The following is a 20,311-nucleotide window of genomic DNA, read 5'->3' as shown; positions in this document are numbered from 1 at the left end:
GGTATGATTTTCAGAGGTGCTGTCATGCTGAAGCCAAGTGGACGAGGAGGAAATCTAGTTTCCCTCAGCCCAAGTGTGGGCTCAGTCATTCTCAAGGCTCATCTCTTTCATGAAGTTGTGAGTTAAGAAGACCCCCAGGCAATGATTTTGCAGATAACTGTGACAAAATTCTAATCCTAATGAGTCATGAGTTTTTAAGATGTACATATCCTTCTCTGAGTGATTCCTCTTCAATAAATTTATCCTGACAAAATAATTAGAGATGTGAACAAAGATATATGCAGTAAGATGTTTATTACAACATTATTATAAAGAAATATAAAGAAATGTGTGACAGTCCTGTGTCACACATACACACACGCACACCGTTTTTGTCTTTCCCTTCTGGTACGTGAAAAGGGAAAATCACACACAGCCAATGTTCATAAGCAATGACTTCAGTCCCCCTCCCACCACAGGCAGCCTCTCTTCTAAGGCACCTTCACTCTGGTTGCACACACAACTCCCAAGGCAGCTGAGTCCGAAGCTGTATACTGTTCCCTGTAAGAACTTTCTTCCCTCAAGCCAAAGGTCCACCCCCATGGACACTCATATTTTGTTTTGGATGGAGACTGCATACCTACCATGTAGAGCGTTTAGAAGGCTTTACCGGCACTCTCACTCCTCACAACAACCTGAGAACAATTATAAGCCCATAATCCTTTATCTATAATTCCAAAATAAAAAAAAAATCTCTTAAGAAACAATAGATTTTTCATAACTTTGATCCAAAATCTGGCCTGACCCATCACAATCATATTTATAGTATATATTTATCTCACTTAGTGTGAATATTCATACACTTAGCTACAGAATTATTGATGGGTTTGATTATAGAGCACTGCCCTGAATCGCACTGGGGTATTCCTTTATATATCATAAAGGCACTCTATTCCCTTTCTGAAATCTGAAAAACTCTGAATTCCAAAACCCATCCATCCCAAAAGGTTTCAAATAAGGGATCAGGGACCTGTACGAGCATCCCTACAGCCTGAGAGAAGGGCTCCTCGTCACCACTGGTGCTGTTCTGTGCGGCCCTAGGGGTGCTTGCAGAAAGCAGCATGCTCTCTGGATGGTCAGCCCCACCTGTTTGTTCCCCTAGTGCTCCCCACCCTGCTCACTCCTCAGATATGCTGATGACCTGTGCCTTCTTCCCCAGGGAGACCCCAGAACTTGCCACAGTGGTGGCAAGACCCTTGAGTAAGATATGGCCTGAACAGCCCAGCCCTTGGGCTCATCAACTCCACCCAGAACTCAGCTGTCACCTGTTTTCCTTCAGCAACTTTCGGTCTCTATGAGCCAAAAGGAAAGACAGACTGTTTGTTTTATGAGATTTTTTAGGGAGCAGGAGGATCATGGTGATCAGACAGCGAGAGAGAAGACAGAGGTATGGGCTTCTGGCTGAGTTCAATAGTACCCAGTTTCCCCTCTGAGCCCCCTCTATGAACAAAAATCCGAAAGAGAGCCTCATCTGATTTCACCAACAGCTCATCAACCTGGCACCTACCTCATCCACCCCTTCGCATCCTGGAGCCCCTCAGGGTACAGATGTGCATCACTCTCTGCCTGTTTCTCAGCAGCTCTCACTGTCTGTCCCCCGGCATCTGTCTCCTTGCACCGTCAGTCAGCTATGCCCCGTGTCTGTCTCTTGTCCTTGTCTCTCTCCACCTCTGTCTACCTCACTCAGAATTCCTTTCTGAGGGAACAGAGGTGCCAGCTATACTTTACTAGGTGACCTCTCCTTGTCGACCATAATAAAAAATGTGCTAAAGGGACATGAGGAGGAGGAGACTTGGTTTTACCTTACAAGAATCTTGGGGTTTCTGATTGAGTCTATGGTGGCTCTTCTCCCATCCTGCCCACTTCCCTTTAATCAGCACTTTGAACTTCAAACTGGCACACAGCCCTCGGGCAAGCACAAGGAACATGCTGATCTCTCCCTTCACCAGAAGAAACTACTGTTTAATGGTTAAAGCTGGAATCAGGCAGACTTGGATTTGAACCCTAGACCCTCCATGAACTCACTGTATGTTTTGCACTAGTTTATTTAATCTCTCTGAGCCTGTTAATTCACTTGTAAAATGGGGAGATAACAGTACCTAGTTCAAGAGATTACTAAAAGGGTTAACTAAGATAACGCCTTCAAGAGTGTTTGGAACAGCCCCTAACACATTCACTTTCAACAAATATTTAAATACTAATTCCTCTCCTGGAGCACAGGCCCATGCTCACTGTCAAACCCTTGCTGAAAGACCTGACACCCAAACCCTTTGCTCTGTCCAGGGAGACCTGCTCTCCACTGGGGCCAGTTACCTGTCCTTTAGGGAACTTCCCGGCAGCACTCTCCCACCACAGTAGGACCCTCCCCGGGGCCCCATACTCATACCACCTCAGTCAGCTCCAACAATGGCCGACTTTGTGAGACGGCTCTATACGCTGGGCCGGGATAGCGGAGGGTGCTCCCCGCACACAAAGGGTCTTCCTGGGCACAGAGGAGTGGAGTGGGGAAGGAGCTTCTAGAAACTCTCTAGGGTGGTTCTTCTCCAGGGAAAAACCACTCTTCTTTCCCAGCAAAACACCAGGTTGAGATCTCCGGACAGAGACACAAGTGAAAATCACCCACAGGTTAGGGCTGCAGAGGGAGAGCACCCACTAGACACAAGGCAGCCCAGGAAAGGGAGTGGAGGATGGAGAACATTTTCTTAAATTTACCTGGGTGTATCTGGTTTCCTGAAAGTTCTCTCCAGTAACTAAGGCAACATTATCCCAATTCGATTCTCATCCTCCACGCTGTCACCGCTCAGCACGGCACCCTCCTACACACCCACCCGGCTTTCGTTGTAACTGTAACCCACTCACTAATAATGAGCTTCAACCTAGGCTGCACATTAGAATTGCCTGAGGAACTTTAAGAAACCCTGATGCCGAGGCATTTTCCAGACCCATTAAATCAGAATCCCTGGGAGTAGGATCCAGGTACCAGTAATTTTTAAAGCTCCCAGGTAATTCCAAAGCACAGCCAAAGCTGAAAGTCACTGCTTTGTTCTCGTTTAGGTGCTGATCCCTGCTTCTCTCATGTCCTTCAGGACCCCAATCCAATCTCACAAAGAAGTCATCTGCAACTGACAAGATAGCAAAGCAAATTGCTTTAAGGAGGCTGGTAAAGGGAGGAGGGGCCTGATCCTGTTTCCTTAAAGAACTCAGACCAAGAACTACACACACATACACACACACATGCAGACATGTACAAATGCCCTAATGGATACCTGCATCTTCCTCCCCTAAAGCAGGAGAATGAATAAGCAACTAAAGAGTATGAACTGAGGCTGTAGGCACAGTGAGGCTAGGAAAGTGACTGCCCTCTCCCCACCCAAGGCCCCAGCACCCAGCAGGACCTCTATGACCTCATACTGCAGTAGGTCAGAGCCCAGGGCCTGGGGCCTCACCTCCCTGGGCAGCCTGGGGCTCCTGCAGCAGCCACTGCCCTGCCTAACCCCTCCCACACCCCCACCATGTTGGTTGGTACCCCTCACCTGCTGACACTGGATGAAGCTGATGCCACCTGGACCCTCATCAAAGATAAGGTAGGTAAAGAAGGCTAAAGAGGAAGTAACAAAGTGTGAGCTAGATGGGTCTGAGCAGCTTCTGACTAGGAAGGGGTGGAAAGCCTGGAGACAATAATAACTAACATTTACTCAGTGCTGGCTTATGTGCCAGGCACTGCACAGAGTGCCCAATTTAATTACAACTGCAAAAGCAGAAAGAAAGGTTCCTTGAAAGACAACATACAGAGAGCCGTAAGAGCAGAAAGGAGAAGTGCTAAGGCAGGGTCAGGACTTAGGAGGTCAGGAAGGCTTCCTGGAGAGAGTGACATTCTAGCTAGGCAAGCAGGTATTCCCACCCAGAGGGAGGAGGAATACTTGGCACATAAACGGTGCTTAATGAACACCTGAATGAGTTAATAAGCAGGTGGGTTGGTGAGTGAGCAGTGTACTAATTAAAGGTAGAATGTATGCCAAAGCCAGGAGAGAAAAAAGAAAATGTATACCTGTGAACTGCAAACAGTCCTCTAGAACAGAGTTCAAAGTACTGGTGGAAATGCGGTTAAAGAGAGATAGGGGCTGATCATGAAAGGCCTTTTAAGTTTTCTAAAGAACCTGAACTTTACCTTCAACCAGTTCACAGATTCTCTCCCGCTTAACTTCCACAGAATGAGAATTTGGGTTTTGAGCCAAATATATGGATTGCCAGGACCTGGCAAATCCCAGCTATATTTGAGTTGCAAGAGCCCAGAAAACCCCACCAAATCTAGATGGGGACTAATTTCTGAGATTAGAGAATTGAGGGCTCAAGTTTTGGTCATGTTATCTGAAGGAGAGTGAACAGAAAGCATTTGTAGAAGGCAGCCCACCAGGTTTAAAACGATCACCTTAAAGGAGTGCCAACCAGACTCAAGGCAGCCTGAATGGCACGTAGGTCCCACCTGAAATGGAGTAGCTGCTCACCACAAAGGTCAGCTTCCCAAAGAAGCAAAAACAGGAGAGCCAAGGTCCTCCCAAGAATGAGAGCCATTAGTTTCAGCAGTGTAAAAGGTTGGGCCTGGACTAGATGAATCACAATTAGGGTGAAATAAATGGGGTCTTTAACTATTAGAAAGCTACACCAGCTCTGAGAATCAGAAAATCTCCCTATGCTATTTAAATGGAAAATTGTCAGGAAATTCAGTGTAGGGACACGCAGGATAAACCACTGGTGGTAGATAGCAAATTCAAAGAGTAGGACACCTTTTTGAGTGACCTGGTTTCCTCTCTTCAGAACTGCTGACAGTTTACTGGGCACTTTGTAGAACATCTCCCTAAACAGAATGTGACTCAAGGGCTCCCTATCAGAATTCAAACCAGCCAAGGTACCTACAGGAAGATAATCTTCCACCATCACTTTCCTGGGCTGCTCCCGGGTGAGCTAAATTTGCAGGCCTCTAAGCTCCTCAGAACTTCCATCCAGAAATACAAGTGCAGCAGAAGCAGGTAGTGGTTTCAAATGGTGACTCTGCCAAGAATACACTCACTCTAGCACAGAACTGAGCACTTTAATTTTCCTATTTTAGGGCAGCCATTTGGGCCCTCAAGGGTAAGAATAAGGACTTAATAACTTCCATTCAGGCAAATTCCTGTCTATATTCTGGAAAAGAGTTTCCAGCTAAATCAGGGAGCCACCCTTTAGCAGAAACGTAGACCATGAGAACCAGACACGTTAAACATCACACTCCTGTTAGAGGGACCTCCCCTGGAGACACTTTTATTCGCCTTAGTTGTACAGAAACCGAGGCACCAAAGGAGCGGCTAGGGTGGGGTTCTGAAGTTATGTCTGGTGACTATGCTTTCAAGGTCATGGGGCAGAGCATTCTATACAAAAGTCCTAACCCACCATGGCTCTGCTGTCACCCCTGGAAACCCAACCGCCCTTCTCGGGGCCTTTATCAACCCGAGGCCTCCACTCAAAAGTTAAGTGTTCCATGTCTTAGTGAAACAAAGGAGTAATAATGATGGGAAATTCTTCCCTGCAGATCAACAAAGAGCACCAGTTATTTCCTTGGCTAGATGACAAAAAACAGGAGTCTTCAAGCTATCACAGCTTGTGTAAAGCCCAGACACAGCTCCATCAGTTAGGTACCCTTCTCTTACGCTAGGGGGCAGCACTTCCAAATCAGCTTTAAGTAGCAAAAAGCGATCAGCTTTAAGGGACCACTGGTGAATTCTACCAGGCCAGCAAAGTGAGCAATGCCATCTTGGGGCACAGACATGTTGGATTTGGGAGGCTGGGGGAGGGAAGCAGAGCACACAGCATTTTAAAATTAGAACTCTAAAATGAAAGGGGCCCAAAGAAGGGACGGTATATGCTCCCCAGCGGCATGCAGACCCAGAACTCTCAGCCAACAATATCTGGGATGAGTTAAGATCATAACTAAGTATAATTACTAAGAGGATCTTATAGGCTTTCCCAGTTGGTCATGAAGTTAAACTTTCCAAAACTGGGTTACCAAGCCCAAAAAGGCCAAGACAAGGACAAAATCGAGAGGAACTGTAATCCTTAAAAGCCTTTTGGAACTAGCATTCCAAAGATGAGGTCACAAATCCCTAAAAGAAGTACCCCCTGCAGCTAGGGCAGACACGGTGTAAGAGTGGACTTCCAAAGCTACTTCTGTGTATCCATTCTTGGTTAATGACATCACCCATCTAACCAATCACGTAAGAATAATCCTTGAGGATTCCTTTTCCCACACACCTTAAGTGACCAAGTTCTACTAATTCTATAACCTAAATATCTTCCCCCATTATTTTAATTCAGAGGCTCACCATGTCTTGCCTGGAATTTTATAACATTCTTAACTGATTTTTCTATCTCCCTTTATTTTATGCCTTCCTTTCCAAATAAACTTTTTAAATGCCTATCTGATCCTGCCCCTCCTAGCCAGAGCCCTTCAAGTGGCTTCCCATTGTCCTCAGGATAAAATTCCCACCACTTAGCACACACACAAGGCCTTGAAGATTCAAGTTCCTGTGTGCTTGTCCCTCTCCACACCCTACACTGAATAAGAAATTATATGTTCCTGACTGTGCCCTTTAGTTTATTAAGTGCAAGTTTTTTTCACTGGCTGTTCCTTCTCCTACCTAATTCCTTAGAAGCCAAAGTATTACCACCTAGAAGCTATCCTTGATCCTCTTCTATCAAAGACAAAGGCTGTTAAATCACAGCTCACCTGCCCCATAGTTTGCTCTCTGTTCTTTTACTTAGCTGCCTACTGTTTACATGTTTGTCTCCTCCATTAGACTGAGCTATATTAGGACAAGGACAAAGTCTCATTTTTTTATGCATTTCCAGTGTCTAGCAGAGTCTGGCAGATAGTAGACATTCAAGGTTTTGCTACAGGAGAGAACTGGGAGATAAGCAGGAAGCATAACACTTTGAGCACATTGTGGAGATGTAATCCAACAGTGACAGTGGGAGGGTCGATCTAGAGCAGGCTATCAGGTGACTCCTAGCCCTGACCCTAATGCACTCAGTCCCTGACCTATAAACTGGCCACCTGCAGGTCATCGAGGAGCGCTTTGGGCACAATGTAGTGGCAGTACCTTTCCTGTCGGACGCAACCTGCTATGACCTACTGGGTGTGCTTGTGAAACAGTCCCGCCCAGCCCACACCCGCCTGGCTCTGCCAGGTCGGCAGGGCCGGCGGGCACTACAACCAGTGGGGCCACTACCAAACCTCCTGGAGCAGGCAGGGTCTGAGGGAGCCTTTGCCCACTGCACTCGAGAATACTCACCAAATGGCCGAGCAGAGATAGCCTATGGAGAAACGCGACTGTTGGATGGACAGCCCTGCCAGATCCACTTACATATGGGTGGCCTGCGCAAGAAGGTGGCCTTCCTGCTGCTGCCACCAGGGCAGGTGAGCCTACAGCAGACTCTTCCCTGGCTCCGAAGCACCCGCAGCATCTATGTTATCTACCAGGTCTTCTCCTGTTCCTGGCTGCAGCTGGGGCTGCTGCCTACCGCCCGTGAGCCCCAGCTGCTCCGGTTACAACGGTCACTGCCTATTGCCTTCTCCTGCCTCAAGTTTTCACTGCAGCCCAAGGGAGTGCTGGGACCACAGAAGCCTCTGATCAAAGACCCACTGCCTCAGGGGGCCAGTTGGGTCAGACCCAACCTCAGCACCATGCCACCTCCGGCCCACACATCAGCCCCTGAGGATATCCCCGAAGCTGCTGCTGTGCCCATGCCTGTCCCAGACCCACCTACACCTCCTCCCCAGGAAGGGCCAGAGGGTAGACCAACCAGATTCTCCTACAAGGGCCGAAACTTCTTCCGAAGAGGGCCCCAGATGCTGTCAGGTACTGCTAGGGGAAATGAAGATGAGAGGGACGGGGCAGGGTGGAGGGAGAGGGCATGGGGAGTATAGCCCAGGAATGCGTTACAGGGCACCTGTAACTCCACACTGGACCCTAGTGAGGAGGATGGAGTGAGGGAGCCAGGGGAGGGTGAGATGGAAGCATGGTCCTGGTGAGGGGGTGGGTACAACAAAGAAGACCAGTGGGAGGGATCAGGGAGGCAGAAAAAGCAGGGCATGAGTCAAGCTCTGACTATCCCCAACCCTGGCAGAGAACTGGCTCTTCAGCCCCCGCAGCCCCCCACCAGGAGCCCAGGGTGGGGGCCCCGGGGACCCCGACCGGCACTCCATGTCCCTGCCCCTGCTGCAGGGTCTGTCCTCGGAGTTCGACAGCGACGAATGAAGCTGAGGCAAGAGATGCAGGGGGCGAGGCCCCCAAGATCTGACATAGGGACACTGGTCCCCAATAAACATCAGCTGCTGCTCCCCCAAACCATCCTAGGCCCATGCTGCTTCTTCCTGTGGGGGTCTGGAGGAGGAAAGGCCCACATTTCTTCCCTAGGTTTCATGTCCCCTCACCCTCTAAAGGCGTAGGAAGTGCCTTGAAACTTGGTATCTGATCCTCACCAGAGAGAAAGTACCCTGACCACTTCCCCATCTATGTACAACTTTCTTGGAGCCCCGGCCCCATAGAAAAAGGGAGGGAAGGAAGAATGAGCACAGAATAGAGATTTCCCTTTTATACGTATTGCAACAAGTTCTCCAGAAAACATTCATCAGAAATAAATTAAAAAGTCCTCTCGCCACTGCCTCCAAACATAAAAAGGAGCCTACACCCTGGCCCCCAGCCCAGGCCACTCAAGGCCCTGATTGTCCATGGAAGAAAGTTAAGGATTGAGGGCCCCAAAGCCTGAGACAGGAGGGCCAGATCCCTCCTCTGAAGTATCCAACAAGAAAGGCGAGGTGACAGCATGGGCCTGGGAGATGGCAGCCAGCTCCTTGAGAAACTCAGGGAAAATGACTGCACAGTAGACAGCATTCTTGACTCGCAGAGCCTCACCTTGGCGCTCGGGGGCCCCGCCTCGGTGGGGCAGGGCCGGCGTTGAAGCCCCCGGGGAGCCCCCACCTAGGCCAAGTCCTGCGCCGTCTCTCCCAGGCGGAAGAGCCAGCTGCGCCGCCTGCCGAGCCCTGGTTGGACTGTGTGCGTGCCGCAGGAGCAGCTCCCCCAAGGACGGCCTCCGACTCTTCACTGGGAACAAACAGGAGTGTCGTGAAGGTGCTGGGTCAGGCAAAGTGCCCCCCCACCTGGCCTGGGAGAGGAGACTTCCCCGTACCCCTCCAGGTTCATGGACTTCTCGACTAGGACCTACACCAAAGTGCTGCCTGCCCAGCTTTCTTCCCTCTGTCCAGCCTCCCCGCCAGCCAACCACCATGCTCAGTCTTTAGTCAGTCAACACTTCAGCCGTTCATCCCCAGACAAGACCCCCTCCTTCTCCAGGCCCCTTCACCACGAGGAATTCTCTTAATGCTCCTCCCTTTCCAATCACCATTCTACCATGGCCAAGCTCCTTCTCCTCAGTCTGTAACATGCCCTTACCTCTTGCTTCCCAGCACCCTCCTGAATTAGGGTCAAACACTTCCTCTCTCCCCCACCTGTAACACCTGACCCACATCCCCTGCTCCTTCAGTACCCACAGGGCCACATACGCAATCATAGTTCAGTGACTTTATCAGATCTGCCACACACGACTGTTCCTCCAAGACCCACTCTCCTGTGCCACAACTTTACCTTCCAGCAATCCCTCTCCTATATCCACCAAAGCCACCTTCCCAGCAGTTGTGGCCAGACAACTTCACATCAGCTTAGACTCAAGTGAACCATTTAAAATACTGCCTTCTCGCCTCTAATTTTCTGCCTGGATCTATGCCCAAGGTCTAGGCCCTAAACTCTAGGTATCCAGTCTCTAGATCATGACATGGTTCCTATTCTCAACCTCTAAAACTGGCTGCAGAGACATGCCAGAAAGATCTATTAAATTTAGCATTCAGGGCCCCTACCAACCAGGTTCACACACTTCCTCCACCCTCTTCTCACAACTTTCTACAGCACCCCCTGCTTTGGCTCCACACCCACCTTCTCTTCCTGGGACTCTCCAGGCTCTTTTCATGCTTCTGTAGCCCCTTCTGCCTTAATTTTGCTCTCCCCACTACTTTCATCCTTGGACTAATTTCCCCACCCCCACCTCTCGGTGAAACCTCTAGTTTGCCCTCCACTAACTTCCCATTTTACTGCCCCGCATTGTAGTAACTTGTTCTCATGTCTTCTACCGCTTTCACTAATCTGTGAGCTTAAGGGCTTGGACTCTGTCTTATTTGTCTTCATATTCCTGGGCCCCCCACAGTGAACACGTACCAGGACAGTGGAAGCAGGAAATACTCACAGTACTGGACTGTGAGAAACTCATACTAAGGAACTTCAGCTGGGTCTTCACAGCTATATAATAGCCCTTCTGGTCCTCTCTTTCCAACTTATATACACTTTTCTCCTTAAGCTCCCATCTCACCTCTGCTCTCTTGCTCAGCCAATTATTTTTGCCTCCTACTCTGATTACCAAATAAAGAATGACTTCAATTCCCTAAGCTTCCCCTCCACACCCCAAATCTCCACTGGTACATATCATTTCCTCCTTTGATCTCTCCTCATCTGCCTCAAAGAAGGTTAAAAAAAACCACCTTTTCCTGTCCAATGTCAATCCCTTCCTAGGGCTCTGGATCTCATTTACTCCCACCACCTTTAAGACTTTGCTCCCTCAGTTATGACAACCCTCCAATCACTGTAGAGACTATCAGCTCTTTGAAAGCAACGATCTCATCTTGTACCTCCCCGAGCCCCCTGTACTAAAGACAACACCTAGTACACTTGGCAGGTGTGCAGATACTTGTTGATGAAAGATAGATTTAAAACTTCACAGCCTTATTTAACTCTTCCTTCTTCCTTATACTTCATAACCACTCATCAAACTCTGCCTACACTTCCTTCCCATTTCCACCATATCACATTCTTCCTTTCTATTTCCAAGTTCTAATTCAAGCCTTACAGGTCACACCTGCAATATGACAGAAGCCTCCCAATTGCTCTCCTAACTCCATTTTCTCCTAGCTCCAACACACCCAGCACATGAACTGGCATACTTCTCTCTCCACTCCCAGATCTAAGAACCCCCAGTGGTTTCTCTCTGCCTAAAAATTTGTAACTTCTATCCAGCTCAACTTCTACTCTGAGAACCTTCTGCTCTGGTCAAACCTTTCCAGTCTTACTACCAATGTTCCACCACCTTCTAAATCCCCTGCTCCAACTAACAGTTCATGTTATTCCCTAAAAAAAAAGAATAAAGCCATCCCACTCCTTTGCCTACCCAAGTCCTATCCATCCCCCAAGACCCACATCAAATGCCATGTCCTTTACCAAGCTGTAACACTATCTCAACCTAGAGACGATTCTGTTCCCTTGACTGTCCCCCACTTCTAGAGTAGTTTTGTTGATACTACTGCTTTGGCTCTTGGTGGACAGAACTATGTTTTATCCTCTGACCAGAAGCCTGAGGACAAAATCAAGACTCCACTTGCTGCAACTCCCTGGTTCCTGGCACAAGGCATCAACTTTAACAGGAACTCAATGAACCTAAGCTAATTAGTTGTCCATGGAAGACAGGGAGTGGGTGGCAGGGTAGGCCTCACCTAGGGAATCAGAGCGGCGGGGGGCAGGTCCTGCTGGAGGGCCCTCAGTCCAATCCAACTTGCCACGGGCAATGAGGTACTTCTTGGCTTTGGACAGCAATGCTGGGAAGTCCTCCTGCGAGGCTGCAAAGCTCTCAATCTTATTCTTCACAGAGCCCAGCACCTATGAAGCACAACTTCATGACATTTCTGGGTGGCTCTAGACTGACACAGTCCCTTCTAGTCCATTGATCTTGTTCCCAGCACCCCCACGGCCACTCCAGCTGCGGGCCTGGCCCACCATGGAGCCTGGACGCACCCATGCATGCATGCATCGCACACCTGCAGCAGGGACTTGACACTGGGCTGGAAGACCATGTTGGTGTTGAGCAGGAAAGAGCGGAGCAGGGGCTGGGGGTGACAGGCCAGCTGGGCCACCAGCCCCGTCAGCAGGAAGTTGACATAGACGGAGTTCTGCAGCATGTTCTCGAGTTTGGCAAAGAGCACAGCCATGAAGGGGCCTGGGGGTGGGCACAAGGATACAAGGCCTGAACACAATGCACGTCACACTCATTCCTCCCAAAAACAAGAGACCCCCCACCACCAACCAGATGAAAATTATTTGTATGTCAGTCTCTGGGTAGGTTTAAATATCCGTGACCACCTATTCTGGAGGAGATAAAATGGCAGATACCACAGGGACCCACAAGAGGTCCAGAGGCCACCTTTATACACATCTGAGCTGAAGGGCCAGACCATAGGCTCTGGAATCAGAAAGACCTAGTTTTCAAATGTTAGCTTTACCGTTTACCGTTAAGTTACTAGATGAATCAAAACTCTCCAAGCATAGTTTACTATTTGGTAAAAGAAGAAAATATACCCACCTCATAAGATTATTAAGAGAATCAAAGAGGTATTGATATACAGCATTTAGGCCAAAATCTAACAAATCATAAATATTTAATAACTATAAGCTATATATTTCTCAGTTTTTTTAAAAAGCTTCACCCAAGAGGACAAGTGAAGAAAGAACAAGTAAGAAAGTGATTAGGGCCAAAAGAAGAAATCAGGCTACACACGAGACAGAGGATAATGCTAGACCTGGGTCAGAAAGAAAGCAAGAAGCAAGTGCAGCAAAGGCAAAGAAGGCGATGATATCGGCCGGCTTAAAGTCAGAGGAGCGATCGGGTCTGTGAAGGAACTGGGAGCCAAGACAGTGGAACAGAATCTATAGTAGAGGGAGCCTAGTTCAGGGCCAAACACTGTTTCAGGGAAGACTCCTTAATCGGGAAGAAGATAACAGAAGAGATGAGAATGATGTTCTAGAAGAACTAGCCTCAACTGAGCCAGATCACCAGCACCAGGACTCTGGAACCATCACAGCCTGTCTGGTCAGGGGTCTGGTGGGAGAAGGGAGTGTGCCTAGGAACTGCACTATGACTTGAGGCAGGAGAACACTGACAAGCAAGGGACACCAAATCCTGAAAAAGATCCTAGAACATTCTCCATTCCCTACGCACAGGACTAGCTTTAGCTCTTAAACAACTCTAGCTCAGCAGGGTCCTAAGATATCCCATAACTTGGTCCTTCTCGTTTCCTGGGACTTTCTTGTAAGAGAAAAGGCTCAGATGAGTTTACAAAGAAGAAAAAGGAGGGAGCTTTAATTAATGCTTCGAGAATGTGGTAAAACCGGCACACTGCCTTCTAATGAGATACAGCAGGAGAGAGCAGAGACTAAATAAAGGGAAAGAGATATTTCACGCAGTCTGTAAGAGGGAGTTGTCACAACTCCCAAGCCGAAGGTCTGATGCTGTACATGCAGGATGCAGCATATCCCAGGCCCAGTTAGGACACGTATTGATCAAGGCATGATAACTTGACTACGAACAACAGGAAGATGGGTGGTTGCCTTGGCCGACTTGTATCTGTCATGCATCCAAGAGATGATAATCCTAGTAAAAAGCTACCATGTGCTGACTTCTCACAACGTACCAGCATCACAAGGAAGTGATTTACATGCATCAGTGACATAGATGGTATGCTAACTCAAGGAATGTGTAGTCCAAAGCACTACACTGCTTCCCAAAAGTGCCCCCTCCCCCCAATGCCCAGCCAGCGTGAGGGCTGGGCTGGGTAAAGCTGGCTCTCAAACAAAAACAAAGAGCAGTTAACCCAACCACTCAGGCCAGGTGGAGTTCTAGAGTCTTTCAGAGAGGCAAAAAGAACTTAGCCAAGGGGCTCAGGGCCATGCTTTGTCATTTGCCCTGACAGATGTATTTCACTGATCCAATTTATCCAGACAGAGGTATTTTACTCTACCTGCTTAGTTCTTACTACTAACCATAAACCCTTAAGAAAGCCTTACTGAGAAGTCATGGCAAGTAACAAGGTACAAGGACAGGGAACAGGAGAAACCTGAAATTGAGTCCTTCTTTGAAGAGGCTGAGAAGAAGGAGGCCAGAGCTGAGGAGGGGGAAGAACACCAGACAGCTGACCCTGGTTCACTGAAGAACTGAGAGGAGACCCAACACCCAGACAGGTAGACTGGTGGGAACAGCATGGAACAGCATGGTTTATAGGACATACAGGACAGCACATATGTCTTCCACATATATCGCTGTGATTTACCAGAAACACCAAACACATAATAATCCGATCACACATCCCAGGAAATGGCCAGACTGGGGAAGAGGAGGAACATGCACATAGGACAGATATACAAAGCTTAGTCATAAGGCAATACTCGAACCAGCACAAGCATGGAAGATGTACAGACAGACACAGAGACACAAGTATGACATGATATGGATCTGGAGGGGACCCAAGCAAAATGGATGAGGAGCTAGGCAAGTACAGAGGAATGACATGGCCAAGAACTGGTCTCAGAAACCAGCACAAACACATCAAGAACATGCAAAGGGTACACAAACAAGAAGGCCTAGGCTAAGTAGCTTACCAGTGAAGGGCTGGCTTGGCAGCTGGTTGAGAGTCCGCAAAGGGCTGCTGAGGAAGGGGCCAGGGGGCTCAGGGGGACAGGTGAAGCTCTCGTAGGCCTCCTCCTCCTCAAGAGGCAGTGCAGGCTCTAGGGGGGGCTCTGAGCCAGCACCCCCATTGCTCAATGCCACCTCCAGCTCCCGGAGCTCCTGCCCAAAGCCCTCCAGTCCTGCCATGCCCTCGGAGATGCCCTCTAGCAGTCCCCCAGCTCCCTCCTGTGGCACCCGACGAACCTTCTTGGCCCCCTCAGGCCACGGTCCTGGCACCCCATTGAGCTGGGGAGGGGGCAGGTGGCCGGGGCCCTCTCTTCCCCCCCCAGCCAGCCCCCCACTCCCCAGCTCTTCCTCCTCCCCTTCCCCCGCATTGTCCCTGTCCTCCTCAGGCAGTAGGCTGCGTTTCTTAGTCCGGGAGCCAATGGGACTGGGCTCAGGAGGGGGCCGCTCGCCATCATAGGGGGCAGACCAGGTACGGCAGGCTTGGACACAGTGGTCCACACCACGGCGCGCCTCACGCAGATACTCCAGGTAATTGTCTTCCAGCTCACCAGGCTCCTCTGCGGGGCTGGGCCGTCGGCCGGGGCTGGAGGCTGGGGATGCAGCAAGCCCTGGTGAGCGAGGGGCTGGGGCTGGGGACTCGGAGCCACCCAGGCTCTGCTGTCGCAGGAAGAGGGCCAGACGAGACGGCGTGGAGGGACGGGGCACTGTCACTGCAGAAGAGGAGTCAACACTTGGGCTTCCAGGTCCTGCAGAGGGGAAAAAACATAAGAAGGATCCAAGAGACAGAGGTGCGGGAGGAAGCATAAGACAGCTAGGGTAACTAAGAGAGAAGGCAACGAAGCGGCAGAAACATGGGACCTATTCAGACAGCTGACTCTCCACCCTCCAAACTTACTTTTACTCATCTACCACCCCTTCTCACCACCACTGACAGCAAAGAAACAATGGAAACAGAATAGTCCAGGATGGGAGTGAAGAAGATGAACAGCTTTGCTCGAGAAGCTGAATTTCTCTGGTGGAATTAAGGATCCACCCTACAACACCCCTCATGGACCTCCCCAAAGATGGAATGCCCCTCATGGTTACCTCCCTCCTCCCACCCTAGCCCCTACTTCTTGCGAGGCTCTCCCAGAACCCAGGCCATACCCGTCGTGTCCTCCCTTCTCCCTGCCTCTCTGCTAGGCCCACCTCGTGCCCATGAGGCATGCTCTGGACAGGGTGGGCTGGAGGCACGGTGCCGACAACAGCGTGGGATTAGGGAGAGAAACTTGTCTGCTGCTCGTCCATATAGGTCCACATCACGCACAGCTGGTTTCTGGCTCAGCATCACATGGTTACATGGGACAAGATACCTGGGAAAGGCAGCAGAAAAGGGACACAGGGTAGATCAGGAAGGAAGGACAGGGCTTGGGAGAACATCAGTAGAACTACATGGCTAAGCCAGGCTTCAGGAAGAAACATATGAGCAACCCCAATAAAACCCATCGCCCCAGCAATGCACAAGGGCCCTGAGGGTTCCAGGTCAGCCATCCCTCAGCCCTGCTCCCACAGGTACCTGAGAACCAGCTGCAGCAGGACATCCTCACAGCTGAGGTTCAGTAGGGTCCTGAAGAGACTCAGAGAGACCATGCAGAGCTGGGGGGTGTGGGAGGAGGGAGGGAGTCACCATAAGAGCTCTCTACCCTCCAAGATGTTTACCAAATGGGAACCCCCCAACCCTAGGCCCAACCAATCACTCCTGGAGCAACAATATGCGCAGGGCCTGGCACATAACATTCAAATAGTGAATAAATGATCACATGATCTTCGTGGGCAAGACTTTATTCTTCACAGAGAGGAATGAACCATGTGTCAAATTCAGTGTATTTCTATAGACCACCACATGTCAGCAGACTCTCTGGCTACATATTCCTGGCAGCAGAGATTCCAACAATACTTAAATGGAATGAATACCCACGAAGAGACCCCAGGAAATAGTGGGACTGAATGAACGACTAACAGGAGACAACAGCAGCAGGATAACTAGGCGAATGCCTGTCTGCAGACTGTAGCAGCACAGTAACTGAAGGCCTACCAATGAGAAACCAGAGAGAACCTGGAAGAATCCCAGCTGGGAAGTGGGCGGGGCTGTGAACATGGAGTCTGAGTCACCTCTCCAACACCACTGTATTTCTCAGATGGTAGGATAAAGAAAAGTTCAAGGGCAGCTGACGGGAAAAGGAAAAAATAAGGTGGGTCCAGAACAGGAGAAATCTTTTGTTTTTGAAAAGTAAAAAGAGAACAGGCACACGTAGGCTCTCCCTCACTCCTCTGAATCCCCACAGCACTTTCTCTATACTTCCCTGGTGGCAAGTATGCCTGGAGCTCCCTGAAGACAACTACTGGGTCTTAGTCTAGGGCACCACCTGCACGTCATTTACAAAACAACTGTAAAAGCCAATCATAGTGGGAAAGAGATGAGATAGTTCACATTTTGGACAGGATGGATGTTCAGGAGGTTTATCCTAAATGACCAATTTTACTAGCAATGAAAACATTCAGACTCACTACACGGCTGTGTGATAGGCAGAAAAACTGCCCGCCTCAGACGTCCAGGTCCTAATCTCTAGAACCTGTAAATATTTCATCTTACATGGCAGAAGGGACTTTGCAGGTATGATTAAGGTTATGGAATTTGAGATGGAGAGAGTATCCCGGATTATCCAGGTGTGCAATCAAATCACGTAAGTCTTTAAAAGCAGAAAACCTCTTCCAGATGGGTCAAAAAGGATGAGAGATTTGAAGCATGAGAGGGGCTTGATCATCCACTGATGGCTCTGAAGATGGAAGAAGGGGTCACAGGCCAAGGATTTGGTTGGACTCTAGAAGCTGGGAATGGTCCTCAGCTGACAGCCAGCAAGAAAACAGGAATCTCAGTCCTGTAACTACAATGAAATAAGTTCCACCGGTGACCCAACTGAGCAAGGAAACAGATTTTCTCTTAGAGCCTCAAGAAAGGACACAGCCCTGCTGACACTGATTCTAGCGGAGTGAGGTCCATATCAGATATGTGACTTACAGAACTGTAAGATAATAAATCTATGTTGTTTTAAGCTACTATGTTTGTAGCAATTTGTTATGACAGCAATAGGAAAGTAATACAGATACTCAAGCACTCAGACTGGGTGGCCAACATGATTCACCCGAAGCCACAAAAGACAGGCTACAGCAGTTACACAGGCCAACAGAACCCAGCTTAAAAGGACCAAACAGGGGAAAGGAAAGCATCTGCATGTTTACCATGGCATCCTGAAATCAGAAGAGACCTGGCTCCTCTAAGAACCGGGAACAAAGAAGAAATACCCCAGGAACATGAAAGGCTCCTGAGACCAGAGGACCAAATGTGACACTAACAGAAATAAAAACTACACAATGAGGGAAAATCAAAGAAGTCAGGATAAGATTAAGACAAAAACAAGATGGACAGAGCCCAGCAGAGAGGGAAAAAAAAAAAATCAACCCTAAGAAGGAAATCAATGTTCCCAAAACACAAACAGGACATTCCAAGAGGCCAGATTTAAGACCATGGTCTGACTTCAGCATGATGAGAATTAAAATTTTAGTTTTGTAAAATTAAAACTTTGACACCTACTCCCTATTGGTTTACACCAAAATTCTTAATCCAAGGCATGTATCATATCACATTTTGGAACACCGTAAAAGCACATATGCCTTAGGCCTACTCCCAAAGATTATAACTCAAGAGATCTAAGGCAGAGCTTAGAATTTGTTGTTGCAGTTGTTATTTTCAAATTTTAAAGTGTACACTTAGTTCAGAAACATTGGTCAAGTCAGAGTGAGTCTACAGTATCTCATATATACACTGACTCAGCTACTCAGAAACCTCAACTATACAAATCATCGCTCTTTCAGAGCCTCACCTACCTGGAACCCTACAACTAGGTTCCTCAATTATCTAGAGCAGTTTTCTGGAATCTTCAGTGATCCAAGAACTTCTATTTTTAACACAAGGACCCAGAGAACCTCAATTATTTGTAAGAAAAGAAGGAAACAAAAATGGTGCCAGAGCCAGAATAAATGCCATAAAGTCCATGGCTAAACTAAGGCTTTATTGCCCTAAGAAAGACTTACTACTTAGAAACAATTTACTCCTATTTTATATACATTTCTATTGGTAAAAATCCAAACTTACCACGGTCCACAAGCCACGCATGATCTGAATCTCACCTCCCTTTCATTCTCCCCTCTGCTCGCTACACCTCCAGTCACACTGGTCTTCATTTCCTCGAACACATTAAGCTCGTCCCCCGTTGACGTCCTTTGAGTGCACTGCTCCCTCTGCCTAGACTGTTCTTCCACTTGCTCTTCAACAGGCTAACTCCCTCACGACCTTTAGGTCTCTACCAATGTCACCTCCTCAGAGAGGCTTTTTGACCACCCTATGGTTTTCTAAGCACCCTGCTGGTTTTTTCATAACAACTTTCAATTATTCTAGTTATATGCTTGCTTATCTACTTCCTCTGTGAAGGAAGCTCCATGAAGTCAGCAACTACTGTTTCCCATCATATCCTCAGTACCAGAGAACAGTATGACACATAATGAACATTCTGTAAAAATGCTCAGGAGGAAGGAATGTAATTGGTAGGTGTGCGGATGGGTACCCCAAGTTACAGCAGCTCAAATGCAGCAAATCCAAAGGGAAGAGAAGGTAAAAATACTATTAGCACCTGGACCACGTATCAAAGCAGACACAAAATGTGAAGAAGAGATCTCAGGTCACCCACAGCAAGCCACAGAGCGCTACACAGCTAGAGAGAATCCCAGGCCAATGCTACATTACAAGTGTCGCACAGATGCAAAACATGTAGCCCCGATGAGTAGCCAAAGACATCCAGGAAAGGTGACTGTGTGATTCATGTACTATAAAAGCAAGTAGGCACATTAAAATTGTACCCAAAACAGTTAAGTTTAACACTAGAAAGAAAATGCCACCTAACTCTGAAGTAATTGCTGGAGACAAAGGCCAAAGAAGGGCAGGAACACTCTCCCAGAACAGAGGTCAGAGAGAGAAGATGGCTCACCCAGGTAAGCCAGGGCAGAGGTAGGGGCCATACCCGGGAGTTGCTGCCAATACGGGCAACAAGCGTGTCAAGGATGGTGTGGGTGTCATGCCGGTGTAACAGCAGGAATCGCAGGAAGGTACGGAGCAAGGCAGGCTCTGAGATACTCCGTAGGAAAAGTTCCAGATAGGCGGTACTGGCGATCATCTCCTCCACAGAGGTCTGGACGAAGGGAAGGGAAAGTTTGGAAATTTAGGGCTTCCCCGCATATACACTGAGCCACTTTCCCTAAGTTCTAACAAGGTAACTAGGAGCAGACAGGGAAAAAGGGAGAAGTACACACCCCACAGCCTCCCACATTGATCCTGGCATTGAGGGGACCATCCCTCAGCCTAATTAATCCCTTAATCTGCCTTCCATCCATGACTCACCTTGTGCAGGGCAGGGCCCATGACAGGCACCAGGAACCCATTATGGATATAATCAACAAGCTGCTTTTGCACCAGGGGGTGAGCCACCTGTAGGGGTGCAAAGAGAGGGTGGAGGATTTTGAAGGGGACCACTGTCTGGAAGGGAGTAGAATGGTATAGTACAAGTAGGTACCCTACCTCCCAGAT

General features: G+C 48.6%; 2 protein-coding genes across 15 annotated transcripts in view; one reads left to right on the top strand and one right to left on the bottom strand.

Moving 5' to 3' along the window:
- Nucleotides 1-275: 275 nt before the first annotated feature.
- FAM160A2 (family with sequence similarity 160 member A2) overlaps nucleotides 276-20,311 on the bottom strand; it is a 31,128-nt gene continuing 11,092 nt past the window's right edge. For 11 of the 14 annotated variants that reach the window (XM_032489172.1, XM_032489170.1, XM_032489171.1 and 8 more), the window contains 8 exons: nucleotides 20,126-20,212; nucleotides 19,749-19,916; nucleotides 16,190-16,269; nucleotides 15,781-15,986; nucleotides 14,601-15,380; nucleotides 11,987-12,165; nucleotides 11,666-11,828; nucleotides 276-9,176 (listed from right to left, as the gene is read on the bottom strand). In XM_032489172.1, the coding sequence (XP_032345063.1) occupies nucleotides 8,815-9,176; nucleotides 11,666-11,828; nucleotides 11,987-12,165; nucleotides 14,601-15,380; nucleotides 15,781-15,986; nucleotides 16,190-16,269; nucleotides 19,749-19,916; nucleotides 20,126-20,212 (2,025 nt within the window). In that variant the 3' untranslated portion in view covers nucleotides 276-8,814. Of the gene's footprint in view, nucleotides 9,177-11,665; nucleotides 11,829-11,963; nucleotides 12,166-14,600; nucleotides 15,381-15,780; nucleotides 15,987-16,189; nucleotides 16,270-19,748; nucleotides 19,917-20,125; nucleotides 20,213-20,311 lie in introns of those variants that run through there. The other 3 variants (XM_032489181.1, XM_032489182.1, XM_032489183.1) reach the window with 2 other exon arrangements.
- On the top strand, nucleotides 3,552-8,330 carry C10H11orf42 (chromosome 10 C11orf42 homolog). Its single transcript, XM_006185640.3, has 3 exons — nucleotides 3,552-3,623; nucleotides 7,133-7,931; nucleotides 8,200-8,330. The coding sequence occupies exons 1-3, from the start codon at nucleotides 3,552-3,554 to the stop codon at nucleotides 8,328-8,330; spliced, it is 1,002 nt and encodes a 333-aa protein (XP_006185702.2).

The sequence above is a fragment of the Camelus ferus genome, chromosome 10, assembly GCF_009834535.1.
Source record: "Camelus ferus isolate YT-003-E chromosome 10, BCGSAC_Cfer_1.0, whole genome shotgun sequence".
NCBI lineage: Eukaryota > Metazoa > Chordata > Mammalia > Artiodactyla > Camelidae > Camelus > Camelus ferus.
Note: the sequence above shows the minus strand (reverse complement) of the source record. Positions and strands in the feature narration are given on the sequence as shown.

Bases quoted from the DNA above. Each gene is read 5' to 3' on its own strand.
- C10H11orf42 (XM_006185640.3), top strand. From the start codon at position 3,552: ATGTTGGTTGGTACCCCTCACCTGCTGACACTGGATGAAGCTGATGCC. The intron at 3,624-7,132 runs GTAGGTAAAGAA...GGCCACCTGCAG, and splicing joins GGACCCTCATCAAAGATAAG to GTCATCGAGGAGCGCTTTGG. The intron at 7,932-8,199 runs GTACTGCTAGGG...CAACCCTGGCAG, and splicing joins AGGGCCCCAGATGCTGTCAG to AGAACTGGCTCTTCAGCCCC.